This window comes from Alexandromys fortis, unplaced genomic scaffold (assembly GCF_014885135.2).
Source record: "Alexandromys fortis isolate MF-2015 unplaced genomic scaffold, M_Fortis_MF-2015_v1.1 scaffold_28, whole genome shotgun sequence".
Lineage (NCBI taxonomy): Eukaryota > Metazoa > Chordata > Mammalia > Rodentia > Cricetidae > Alexandromys > Alexandromys fortis.
In genome coordinates this window covers 3,059,904-3,074,113 of record NW_026067901.1, presented here as the reverse complement: position 1 = coordinate 3,074,113, position 14,210 = coordinate 3,059,904, and the positions used below count along the sequence as shown (strand labels likewise).

Below are 14,210 nucleotides of genomic sequence, written 5' to 3'. Positions count from 1 at the left end.
CTGTGTAGAAACAGGCACTTCTCTTCCACGAACTCTTAGCAGAGGTACTATCAAGAACAGTTTAGAGTACACACGCCCAAGATTCCAGCACCCTTCAGGGGGCCAAAAGGGAGAGAAGGGACCTCTGTACCTCCCTTTTATTCCCCTACAATCTCTTAAACTGGAATCAGAGCAAGAAACAATTGCTAAGTGGAGGTAAATCAACAGGAGGCGTGTCACACCCGTAAGGGTTTAATGTCTGCTACCTGAGCCATCAGTTAGCACCTTAGCAAGTTCTGAGTCACAGATGGATAATCACAGGAATGTAAGAAAAGACAGCTGCCTGCAAAAGCGTGGTTTCTAATGGGCACGGAGAGCATGTGCGAGTGAAATACAGCCGAGGAGAGGCGGTAACTCATCATGGCAGCGATTAGACAGTGACACTTGGATCATGACATGCACTGCCCACTGCCCTCCCAAAGGGCTACAGCTGCTCCGAGTCAAACCAAGGAGGTGCCCATCAGAACCGCATGCCCATGTAGTTGCTGTTGTGGAAACTTAACTGTCATTCTCACTGAGTGTCCAAGAGCATGCTAACTTGGCCCAGCCTATTACCAAAATATCCATTCCTTCTTTCTTTTCCCCCTCTAACCATGCCTCCTGAATTAACTTTGGGAGAAGAAGAGATATATTTCTTTAAGTGGCATGCAATTTTAATGTTTGTTCTCAGAATTAGCACATGGTTAAATCCTAGAGAGAATTCATTACAGTATTTACCCTGAAGAATGATTAGCGTAATTTTAACTGTCAAGTTCAAGACCCAGTTTCCCGCCACCATGCAGACATACTTGTGAAAGTTGGTTGAGGGCTCAAAAGAAAGTCTAATTCAATTTTACATGAATTCTCAGTTCCCCAGTGGAAGCTAACTTCTCTCCTCCTGCTGGGAAATCCCCTCAAGCATGGAGACTAATGCAGACAAGGTGCTACTTCACAGTCCCGGCATCCCTTCAAACTGGGTTTGAAGAAGCAAAGCCAAGGGTATCAATGGGGTGTACTCCTCTTGCAATCAGGAAACCTTTACTTTCCTCCTTTTTTACAGCTTATAGATGGTTTTTCATATTCCTTGCTCATGCCTGCTCCCACCCTCAATGTCAGCTAGGACCAGTAAGTCCCACTGTGTGTCACACTGACAGTGACTCAAATATCTCCCTCTACCAAGAAAAAAAATCTCGAATTGCCCAGACTGGACATACAATGTTAATATAAGAATAATGTCTTTATTTTAAACCTAGCTGACAACCTAAATAACCTTAATTCCATCTTCAAACTTAAATCCTCCTTGCTATATAACATAGCATCCACAGGTGCTGAGTGTTAATGTGTGGACAGTTGGGGATTATCATTCTACCGACCACACTGTCTCCTGACTGCTGGAGATCTATGTCAACATGACAAGAAAACATGTCTGCACCATGACCAAGTACCCCGAATCTTATCCCATCAGAATATCAAATAAACAAAAGAAAACATGTCTGTACCATGACCAAGTACCCCAGATCTTATCTCACTAAAGTATCAAATAAATCATTAAAAAAAAAAAACACCTAACTTTAAAAATGTTTTGTCTGAGGTTCATTTATTTGTGCTTTATGTGTATTGAGTGCTTTGCCTGCATGTGTGTCCATGCACCATGTGCATGCAGTGTGCCAGGAAGCCAGAAAACAGCATCATACCCCCTGAAACTGGAGTTATAGATAGTTATGAGCTTTGCAGTGACTGGGAAAGGAACCCAGATCTTCTGGCAGAGTAGTCAGTGTTCTTAACCACTGAGTCATCTTTCCATCCTATCATATAAATAAAATCAGTTCAAAAGTCCTAGGAACAATGCATCAGACAGATGGTGGGCCGCGACTCAAAAGTGCTATCTGTGATCTCAAGAAAGAGTATCAATTTGGACAGTGATTCCACATGGACATGCCATCCAAGATGCTAAGGAAAGTCGATGACAGATTCCCGGACACAGTACAGAAAACTAAAAAGACTACTGAAAAAAGAAGGCGGGTGGTTATTTATACCTGTCACACGCCCCAACCTTGGCTACCATACCTGGAGAATCTCTTCAATTAGAAGAAATGGGAACCAGCTCTGCAACACATACCCCCAAATACCTGTCCTGGTGAAGGGAAACACTGGGTCCCAGGACCCGGTAAAGTGAAACACTGGGCCCCTATCCTAGTGAAGTGAAACTCCATGGTCCCAGGACCTAGTGTAGTATTTACAAACCGTCTAAGATTATCCTGTTACCAGACCATAACACACAACTCTAGGCTCAGATTGGTTAAACGAACTTGGTCTTCAGGCCCACCTAACTTCATGATAAACCCAGATTCCAGAGTAATCTATTAAGGTACTCATAAACTCAGGCTGCAGTCCTGGCCATCTGTGAGTGCTATAGGTCCCAGCCCCCTAAAAGTACAGGGCTGGCCTCTACTGCCCTGAACATCAGATCCACCCCAATGTGAAGCAATCACACAGCATACAACCTTATTTTTTGGTACTGTCAAGCCTAATCTCCCACCAAGGACACAACAAGCCCAAATTAACACCCAATATTCTTGTAAACTGAGGCTCAAGGCCACCTCTGTCAGCACAGAATTTTGATCTCCCCTATATATTTCATCAATTTGGATCTACACTGGCGGGTCTAGGGAATAGCTCTGACTATCTACTTTGTGGGAAAGCATTACAAAGGACTCTAGCATGAACACCACACACACAGGTTATTAAATGACCTGGCCAGCATCTCTGGACTTCCTGAATGATGTGAAGCTCCCTCATATACAAAGATGACAATAAGTCCCTGCTTCTCCAAATGCACAGACAGACACAAGAAACATGAAAAATCAAGGAGAGAATAATAACCTCATTCTAAAATAAGAATATTCTCTTGGTTCTTGAGTCAGAAAAAAAATAGAAATGTATATATTTATAAATGTATAAATTGCCTTGCAAAAACTTTCAAAACTATTGCTGTCCTGGTTTGCTTCTGTTACTCTGATAAACACGGACAAAAAACTGAGTTGTAGGAGGAATCTTCCATTTGGTTTCCAGGTTGAAGGCTATCATCAAAGGAAAACAAGGCAGCAACTCAAAACATGAAGCTGAAGGCAGGAACTGAATCGGAGGCCACGGAGAAATACTGCTTGCTGGCTTGCTTTCCACAGCTTGCCCCGCTGATTTTCATACACAAGGACCACTTCCCCAGCGGTGTCACCACCCACAGTAGCATGGACCATCTCACATCAATCATTAACCAAGAAAACGTCCTACAGACATGCCCATAGGTCAGTCTGATAACGAGAAGTCCTCACCTGAGCATCCTTCTTCCCAGGGACTCTTCTGGTTTGGGTTAAATTCACAAAAAAGTATCTGGCACAATTGTCCTGAAGAAACTCATCACACCTCAGGAAATGCCAAAAGACGGAGCTGGAAAGATGGATCACCAGGCCAAAGGGGCTGCAGGCAAACCTGACAAGCTGAGTTCAGTTCTGGGACCCAGATAATAGAAGGAGATGATCAACTCCATAAGCTATTTTCTGTTTCTACAAGCACACTTTGCCATGTATGTATACACACAAACACATAAACACACAGAGACACATACACACACTCACACACATACACACACACACTGGAAAATACAGTGAAAAACAAGCAACAGTGAAGAGCAAATGTCACAACAGTCACTCGAAGATGTGTTCAGTGAAAGTATATAGTCTGAGGATGAATAGATAAGGGGTCCTGAAAGTAAATGTAAGTGTTGGGAGGGTTTAAGGAGGGAGAAAAGGAATAGACAGATTATTTGCAGAAAATTTTCTGACTATGAGAAAATATGTAAAAATATAGGTAGAAGAAACTCAAATTCTCCAATCATATGTAATCCCCAAAACCCTTTTTAAAAACATACAAGCAATTCATCAAAAATCCAGACATTGTCAGGATTTGCCAGTGAAGTTTCCACCCTGATACCCGCACGTTGAATGCCTGGTGCCCAGTAGCGGCAGTTCTGAGATGTGACTGGATCACAAGGGTCCTAATTTGATGAAGCTGGAGCTGAATGGATTCTTTAGAGAGTGTGCAGAGGAATTAGGTCAGTGTGGGTGTGCTTCTGAAGGTTACATCCTGTCCCAGTTGTTCCTCTCCCTGCTGCTGGGTGCTGGGAGGTGACAGCTGCCTCTGTCACAGGCTTCCATTGCTAGGATGTCTCATCTTAACCTGGACCCAAAACAACTGAACTAGCCCTTCGTGAACAGAAAAAAAAAAAAAAAAGGTGGGGGAAGGGGGCAAAAATTGATGTGTTCTCTTTATTTCAGATATTTTTATCACAAAACAATAATATTAACACAGAAAACATGTGGGTCCTTCTTGTTAAAATACTTAACCTTTTTTTTTTTCAGAAATCTTTGAAATGGTTTGTGAGAGAAACTTGTAAACGTGTGGAAAAACTAACTGGAAAGCATTTATACAGCAGCCAGTGGAGCTTCGTGGGTGACAATGTGGCTCAGAAGAGCAGAATGCTGCTGGGAGTGCAGAATGGGGAGTGGTTTCAGGGGTCTTGGGAGGTGACTGGACTGCAAGGCCTTAGGTTGCACTCAGGCACAAAGTTGTGCACATTTTGTCTATACCCGAGACTTTGTAGAAGGCTGGGTTGAAAGGTGAAGGATTAATTAACCGGGAAGAAAACATTTCAAGTCAACGCAATCTTTGGGGAGTTTCATGAAAGCCATTGGCTGATGTAGCCAGATTTACAGTGAAGACCAGGAACAAAAAAAAAAAAAAAACCAGAGCAGAAGATATGAAAACTATGCAGTTTGGTCAGAAACGGAGGACATGAAAAGCTAGAGCAAACGGGTGGGTGTTTGCTAAAGATGTTAGTTCTGTCTTTAAAAGTCTGGGGGCTTCGAAAGGTTCAGAGAAGCACCTGCTTTACAAGCCTGGGGGTCTGAGTTTAGTCTTCAACTCCATATTTAAAAAAAAATGGGAGCCAAATTGTGGTGGCACATGTCTTTACCTCAGCACTTGGGAAGCAGAGAAAGATACCTCTGTGAGTTCTAAAAAAGCCTGGTCTAGAGAGTGAGTTCAGGGTTAGCCATGACTACAGAGAGAAACTCTGTCTTAAAATTAATAATAATAATAATAATAAACTATGAACAATAAATAAAACTGGGCATGTGGCACATGCTTGCAATATCAGCCCCGAAGAAGCAGAGCTGGGCAGATCCTGTGTAGTCACTGGCCAGCAAGACTACCACACTGGGAGAGCCCCAAGCCACTCAGAGGCCCTGTCTCAAAAAACAAGGTGGGGGATTCAGTTTCAATCTAAGGATTGAAATTAAATTTGATCTTTGGCCTCCATAAGCATATATATATATTCATGCACATACAGACAAACTCAGAGAGAGGAAGACAGAGAGAGAGAGAGAGAGAGAGAGAGAGAGAGAGAGAGAGAGAGAGAGAGAGAGGCCAAGTATCTTTTACCAGGACAACAGGAAAGATGGCTTACAAGCATTTTATGAATAAATAAAAGTCCATCCATCACAGTCTCCGTAATGAAAAACAGCAAACTTATTGAAAAGGCTTTGTTTGCAAAAAGAGGTCCAAGCTTCCCTCCATGCACCAGGTCACCTAGGGAAGCAGTGCTTCAACCATCAAGGCCGTCAGGTCCCGTGAGGCATCTGTTGCCTGACTCAGGCTTGCTACTGCTGGAGTGAGTGGCGGACCTCGGTGTCACCTGTGATCCTTGCTCTACCAGTGTACGGAATAAATACTGTAGAAGAGCGAAGCTTCAATGGAGATTTCAAAGCTGGCCCTGGGAGACCAGGCAATGTATGACAGGGTCAGAAACCCATAAGTCATATCAAATAGTGTATCATATTAAATCTTTCCCAGCAACAGTGGTATTGCTATGGTTATGTGTGTCTTTTCAAAATACAGTGATGAAATGTAAAACCTACAGCTATAGTATTGCTGGAGCCTTGGGGAGAGCAGGAAGTCACGAGCACGCCATCCACTGAAAGAATTAATGTTGGCACACAAGAGGATGAAAGGAGCACACCAAGAGAAGCTTTGCCTTTCTGCCATAGGAAGACACAGGGGTCCCCCAGGAGGAATGTCCTTCGCCGAACCAGCATCTCAATGAACTAAAAGAATAACAAACTAACAAAATATAACTAACTAACTAACTAACTAAAGAATATCAAAGCTAACAGAAGGACTGAAACAATAACGACTGATCAATAGATAGATAGATAGATAGATAGATAGATAGATAGATAGATGATAGATAGATCAATAGATATATAGATACATACATACACACACATAGACAGACAGACAGATAGATAGATAGATAGATAGATAGATAGATACATACATACATACATACATACACACACACACACACACACACACACACACACACAGAACTAGAGCAGGGAGTGGGGAATAGAAAGTTAAAATGAACTGAGACCCAGGGAGGTTCTGTAAAATAAACAGCATTGACATGACTTCAGCTGAAGTAAGCAAAAAAGATTTTAAAGAAAACAAATCAGAAACGAATGAGAAAACATTACACTTGGTCACACAGAGTTTAAAAGATCCTAAGAGAGGACTTATGACCGATATTCAGCGTGAAAGTGGAAGCCCTGACAAGCTCTTCCACGCTCTACTTGTTCAATGCCCAACTCCAAAGCTACTTCCTCAGGTCTAGGGATTGCTTACAGAAGCAGTCACTTTCATGCAACAAAATACTTTAGTTGCCTATTGCTGATAAAATGATGATATTTATCAGTGATTACTAAATTTATTATTTCACAATTTAAGAGCCAGGAGTCCAGAATTCGTTTCACTGCACTAAAATCAATATGAAACCAGTTTTGTACCCCCTCTCATAACTCCGGAGGGTAATTGTTTCCTTGCCTTTTCTAGGACCTGGAGACCCGCTGTGTTCTTTGGTTCTTAGCCCAATTCCATCTTCAAAGACAGCAGTAACTGGGCTAGCCTTTCTCACATTACAGCACCATGACACTGACTGCTGACTATGTAAGGCTTATGTAGATAACCCCAGATAGCATCATTAAAGTAAGTTCACAACCAACCTTTATTTTCCCATGTCATAACAAGACACTCCAGTTCCAACAGTTAGAATATGCATGCCCCTAGGATATCCTTACTTCCCCAATAAAGACATATTTGTACACTATTAACTTTTCAATTATGCTATGTTGGTATTCTCTACCAAGGAACCCAGTCCCTGGATGGATGGATGGATGGATGGATGGATGGATGGATGGACAGACAGATAGATAGATATCCTTTAAGTATCACTATAAATAATTCTTCAAAGAGTCTCCCTAAAGCTGAGCCTCCCCAAAATAGAATACAGACTCCCATTACGTTCTCAATTTTTCATATAATTCATCTTAATAACGCCTAAATTATCTTAATAGTTGTTTGGTAGCCAATTTTATTGCACAATGAAGCTTTAATTTTTTGATTTGCTACATGCCTAACACTAACAGTATAGTAATTGTATAATAATGATTTCAGTGGATGAACTTAACTTATAACAACATTCACTAATGGAGGACCCTCACCCCCGAAGCATAACTTGTGACATTCTACCTGGGTCTACCCTATTTCTCAACCCATCTCTGATCACTGCTCTATTTTGCTCCATCAGAGAGCATCCTCAGCCATTACCCTGAAGCTTACAGATGCCCACTGTGATGGTTGAGCTTCACTGTCAACTTGACTGGATTTAGGATTGCCATAAATAGAGACTTAGCTCGCTCGCATCCGTAAAGGATGTTTCTTATGTGGTTCAACTAAGAAGGACACACCCTGAATGCAGGTGGCCCAAGGACTGTTGTCTCCAACTGTATACAAAGGAAAACAGGAAAAGGTGAACTAGCATGAGCATTCATCTCTCCCTCTCTGCTTCCTGTGCACAACACATCTGACTCTCAGTCCCTCTGCTTCTACCACAGACAGCCATTCTCATTGCCACGTCTTCCCCTTCAGACTGTGAACCAAAATTAGTCATTCCTTCAAGGTGCTCTGTCAAGTGTCTTGTCACAGCATCAGAGGTGTAGCTAACATGCTCCGTTATCACCACACTGAAGACAAGCCCACATCATCCTTGCCTCTGTCAATGCGGTTGCCAACCAGCGGCACTGGCCTACCACCAAATACCTGTGAACACCTTTTCCTTTAAATGTAAAGGTTTTTTTTAAGAGGAATTACCAAGGTTGCTTTAAATTATCAACTAAGGAAAAATGTTTTGATTTTTGTCTACTCTTCGGGGTTAATGAGACAATACAATCTACAAACACTTCAGAAGGAATTTGCGTAAGACAATGGATGAGATTATCTATTTTAGGAGCCTGGATGAATTGTTACGATCAAAGAGCTAAAACTCAAGCTAACTTTGAGTGTGTGCTTTCTTCCCTGTGAACTCTCATGAACATAGAGAAAGGAAAACTAGTATGATCATTATCTGGCAAAATACTAGCTAGCCTCCAGAACCAGGAGAGGGAACTCCTTTATCAGAATACACTCCTGCTGCAAGTCTTTATCAGAATACACTCCTATATTTTTAAAAGCATAATAAGTGTGTTTTCTGGCTGTGTGTCAGATTACCACCAGAAATATCTAGAACTCCAAGCAACTGCATGACACATTATGAAATTATTATAGCAGGTATAACCCAAAGTCCAAGTGCATTAAGGAAATGGTTAAATTTAAAATCTTATTAAATTTTCAAACAAACTATAAATTTCAGCCATGATAAAATGGCATGATATTATGGTTGATGTTACCATAAAAATTATGATTTAGAAGCATATGTTTTACTATGAGCATAAAACAAAATGCTAAGTAGTAGATTCATATTTCACAGTAATTTACAAAAACCATTCATAGTTTCAAAAATACCAAAGTGTGTGTATGAGTATACACACACACACACATATATATATGTATGTATCTCAAAAATCAGAAAGAAAAATAAAGTAGCAAAAATGAAAATATTAATTAAGTAAAAGTAACAGGGCAAACATACTTTGAGGTTTCTTATTTCAAAATGAAGAGACTGGAAAGTATCTGTTGGAGAAGCAATCAATGGTTCTGAGCTCACTTGTTATTGAGAACATATCCTTTAGCACAGAAAACTTGCACATGAAGTTTGTATGAAATCTGGGAGCATCTCTCAGGCTTTTCCATTTGTTTCTATTCCTACTATGACATTTTACATGCTATATAAAATACCAGCAGCATTCTCAACTCACTATAAATGGAACCTCAAAATGCCTCACAGTCTGAGAGCTTTTGTCCCTCTAGACCCCATGGAATCCAGGGAGACACCATGATGCAGAGCTGTTTTTTTTTTTTTTTTACAAGCCTGCTGCTCCTCTAGCATCTGAGGAAAAACATTTTCAAGGCCATGAAGAACTACCGATTGGCCACAGGTCCACTTGTTGCTGCTTTCAGAATTCGAATCTTATAGTACGCAAAACTAGTAACGCTCATAAGTAGTGCATCAGGAAGATATCATACACCTTACAAGAATACGGTAAACAATAAATAGTCATTGGTACACAAAGTGATGTTCATAATGTGGCAGGAAATGTTATTTCACATCTCTGAAGGAAAACTATATTTGTGAAGCATTTGTTTTTTCTAATATTGGGCTTGGTGTTAGCTAGGAAACAAAGGAAGCTCACCAGTGAACACTGACATCCACCAACTCAAGACAGTTCAAAGAAAACAGTGGGCATTTGCCATGTGTCTTCTTAACATGGTGCATACCTTGAACAAGCTGACTACTTATGTAGAAATAAATATTGTCTTAAATTAACCAGAAAAAGAAACTGTTACCCTGAAAGTACTGCCTAGAAACTGTCCAATTGTCTAATGGGTCAATGTCCACAGAAAGTGTGCTTTCCTGGAGGTTCCTACTTGCAACATCTGAACACTCTGTATAGGAAGCTACTGCCCCTACGAAGATTTAATGGGGTCTTTGAGATTATCAGGACAATTCAATGGGCTTTGATTATTAGAAACTTGGTTTATGAAGCTTCCTGGTTACTTGACCCATCAAGTCCTGAAATAGCTTGTTTCCCATTTTGCAGAGACCAAATTAAAGAGAGAAATAATACATGACATAAGCCAAAAGCCTACATTTAATCACATTTCTATTCAACTCTGAATTTTTGCTGACAATTGAGCTCTATTTCCTTGGTCACATCTGGCCATTGTTTTCAGATTCCAAGCCCTACCCTCCACAAAGCATCTGAAAGTAAAGAAAATATCATAAACACTTGTCACAATAAAAGCACTAATTAAGAACTTTAACTGAGATACACTTTTTATTAAAAAAAAGTTTACATCTTAATTCTTTATAAAAAAAAAACAATTTGTCTTAAATAAATGCAACACATGGCCCTTTCTCCCTTCCCCTACAGCACTTAGGAGCAGCTGTCCATGGTGACATGCGCTGGCTGCACGCGGCAACAGCGCCACCATGGAACCCTCCAAGTTGCATCCTAGGTCTGTTTCTTGGAGGCAGCTGTGCTGGGCTGGTTGCAATTTGCATAGCCAACGCTTCGGTAATTATAAGTTGCACCACTTCTTTTGAAGCCATTTCTCCCAATTGAAAAGAAATCCCCCGTGTGTCGTGGGGGAGGACGTCTTGATCCTCCGGATACAGGTAGCCAACCCCGGGTCTCTCGTGCCTCTCTGTGCTTCACCATGAGTAAGTCTAATCTCCATGGACAGTTTAGCCGCCTTTTAGACCCTCAAGCTAAACACCTTTCCACAAACCGAGCAGTCTCCAAAAGCTTTATTCAATCAATTTGCAGGCTGCTTTTAGCGAAATTTTAGTTTTGACTGCACAGTACATTTAAATATTATTTGAAATATGGACATTTATGAATGGCCAATGTCCACTGAATTCTAAAAGAAAAGGAAAGTTTTTAAATCCTATGCACACAATTATGGCAATGGGGGCATGTGCTTCTGGGTGAACATTCCTTTGAAATGCTTTTAAAATAATTGTAATAGTGTCATTCCTTTCCCCTTGCCCCTGGTGGAGAAGGCAGAAGAGGGAGCTTTGCCTGGTAATCTTGCTTCAAGTACAGTGACGTGCAGGAAAAAAAAAAAAAAAACGTAAAGAGATTCCTCTCGGTGGACACCACAGTGACGAAACTTTGGGAGGTCGGTATCTTAACCAAGATTGAGCTGTCCTGTTTCCTTCCCAAATCCATTCCGCCCAAATGAGTCGTTTGTGTTACAATTTATTGTTCCCCAGACGCCCAAATCACCCATCTGCCTCTGGAGTTTCTAGTCGGTAATTAAGGCATTATCCATTAGAACCGCCAAGTGCACCAAGTGAGGAGGAGGGAGAGAGAAATGAGGGGGAAACACCACACTTTAAAAGATCTAGATCTGGACCCAAGACGCAGAGGGACCCCACGCCCCAGCTGGGACCCTCCGCCTAGCCAGGGAGCAGTGCCAAGTTAGCAAGAGCCTCGGGCCAGCTCCTCCCACCGCACCGGGGGCTTCGCACTGGGCCATACCTTGGAAGAGGAAAGCTTTCGTCCCATTATGCAGTCCCGGTACTTGGCGCACTCCGGCCGTGGACTCCCCAAGTTCTAACTCTGTTAAGACGTCAATCTGTAGGGACGGGTCCACACCAAGCCCCCAAACTGATGGAAGTGGGGAGGGGTAGGAAAGAAGAAAGAAAGAAAGGGGGGCATTAAAACGCAAGCCTCCACAGCTGCATAGAAAGCATCTTGGAGACAATATTGGGAAGTGCTGACAAGAGGAGATTCCTTCCTCCACCATGAGAGCCTTACCTGGACGCGCTGCCAAGCTTAAAATAGCAGAGCGCCCGGTCCCATCTCCGTGACCTACTTTAAGCCCTCTCTGTGCAAAGTTCCCCCTTAGTCAAAGACCCTAAGGGCGTGACCTGCCTCCCTATCCCCAGGACAAGCACACAGGGGATCCAAATGCAAACCCGCGCCCTCCAGAGCTCCCCAATCCAGAAGGACTTGGGGCGGCGACCCTAAGGCTAGGAGCATCCCGGCCCAGCTCGACGGCCACTCACCCGCTCCGAGCCCGAGGATCACGCAGAACGTTCTCAGTAACACCCGGGACTCCATGGCTTGCATCGGCTCAGTCCATCGTCTCCCTCTTTAAAAATAAAGATAAAAACCAAGAGGTGCTGGGAGTGAAGCGGGAAAGCCGCGCCGGCCGCTCCTGCGACTGCCTCCGTGTCACCACCCGGGCTCAGACGCCTAAGACAGAGCGGGGCGGCCCCCCCGGGTGCGCGCCGAACTTGGAGCCGCCTCTGTGCGCATCGCTCCCGCACGCGGCGGGCCGAAGCCAGGTCGGGATCGTGGGGACCTGCACCGAGCAGCGCTCCGCCGAGCCACGCCGCCCGGGAGCGCACGCAGAGGAAGAGAGGCGGCTCCGGGAAAGCCGGGCCGGGCCGCCCCTCACCCGCCCGCGCTCCCGCGCCCGAACCTGTTGGAAAGGCGGAGACAATGGCGAGAGCCTGGTGCCGCCGAGACCGCTCCGGGAGGGCGGGGCGCGAGCCGGGGTGCGGGCGGGGCGGCTTCTCTCCCCGCAAACAGAGCCGGGTCCAGCCAGGCTGGCTCTCAGTCGCCCTCCGCCACCCTTGCCCGCCCGCCCGCCTGCAATCGCAGCCTTTGGTAAGGATCTTAAGATCTCAAAGGCAGGTGCCAAGTTGATGGGCGGCGTTTGCTCTCACCCCTCGAAATCGGGCGCGTGTCTCCAAAGCCCGGCAGAGAGAAAGGACCACCCAGCCGCAGGAGGCGAGGTTGCAAAGAAAGGCAAGGCACCCGGCCGCCTCGGGCAAAGGAGGGAAGTCCGTACTCAGACACGCGCTGCACAGCAGCCCTGGAAGCAGGGAACTCCCTCCCGGGTGGAGAAAGGAACCCCGCCAAAGCACGCAAGACTCCTAGGGGAAGCTGGACAGAGGAAAGAGACAGGCAGAGATGGGTGGTGAGCCAGGGAAGCTTGACCAGCCCTGTCTGAGAGGCTCTCTGCCCAGGGCGGGGCGCTGGAGAGCCTCCAGGCACAGACTGCACATAGAACTTAGCCAGGACCCAGGGGCTGCTGGACAGCTCCAGGACCTCTGGAGCCCCTGCCAAACTCAGACCCTGGGTCAAGGGCCAGAGCTGGGGATTCTATGCACTGAGAAAAGCATGGATACTTGTAAGAAAGAATAGATGTTACAGATAAGACGATAAATGGAGGATGAATGGATGGATGAATGGATGGATGGATGGATGGATGGATGGATGGGTGGATGATGGCGGGTGAGAGGATAGATGATTGTGGATGACTTATTGGTGGACAGGTAAGTATATTACTAGAAGATAACCATACATACTTAGAACTAAAAGAGTGGGAAGTGCAGTGATTGAGAGGATGTGGAACACAGGGTTTCAGACTCTAATAGGAATCCTAAGACAATGCATACTTTACCATCCACACTAAATAATGAACTATGGCCGAAGCCAGAAAGGGTGGGATAACCCTGCTCTGTCTGACAAGTAGAGGGACCTTAGCAAGGTTAGAAAGACAAGAAAAATCAGAAATGGTAAATATTTGGGTAATCACAAGAGCTTCTCTTGAGTCCTGTAAAAAAATGTTTGGTAGTTGTTGGTTTTGTATTGCTACTATAACAAATTATCACAAATTTATTGCCTAAAACAACAGAATTTCTGATCTTATAATTCCCTTCATTGTAACTCCAGCTGATATTGGAGACTCTGCATGCTAGGTCAGAGCACTGACAAGACTCTATCTACTCTGCAAACATGATAGAGTAGCCACATGTGTTGCCTTATAAAACACAGAAAGTGTGTGCAGTCTTTGGCTCACTCTCCCCTTCTGTCCTCAGAGCTACCCAGAGTAAGGGCTCTATTACACACTTCTCCAAAGACAATTTAGAAATCTCCTTTGATGTTAGGGGATTTGTACAATATGAGAAGCATTGTGTTACCCAGGATAATCACACCATCTTACCCTTAGAGACAAGTGCCAAGTCTCCTGCTCACATAAAGTGGCACATTCAGATTCTAGGGGTTAGGATATAGATGCCTTTGAGTGATCATTTTTCTGATGACTAAAATACTTTAAAT

At 43.8% G+C, this 14,210-nt stretch overlaps 1 protein-coding gene across 1 annotated transcript in view; it reads right to left on the bottom strand.

Moving 5' to 3' along the window:
* The window catches only part of Nell2 (neural EGFL like 2), a 292,336-nt gene extending 279,788 nt beyond the window's left edge, over positions 1-12,548 (bottom strand). Inside the window, exons 1-2 of the mRNA XM_050130946.1 lie at positions 12,146-12,548; positions 11,616-11,744 (exon numbers count right to left, since the gene is read on the bottom strand). Coding sequence (XP_049986903.1) covers positions 11,616-11,744; positions 12,146-12,209 — 193 coding nt within the window. The 5' untranslated portion in view covers positions 12,210-12,548. The remainder of the gene's footprint in view (positions 1-11,615; positions 11,745-12,145) is intronic.
* Between the last annotated feature and the right edge of the window lie 1,662 nt (positions 12,549-14,210).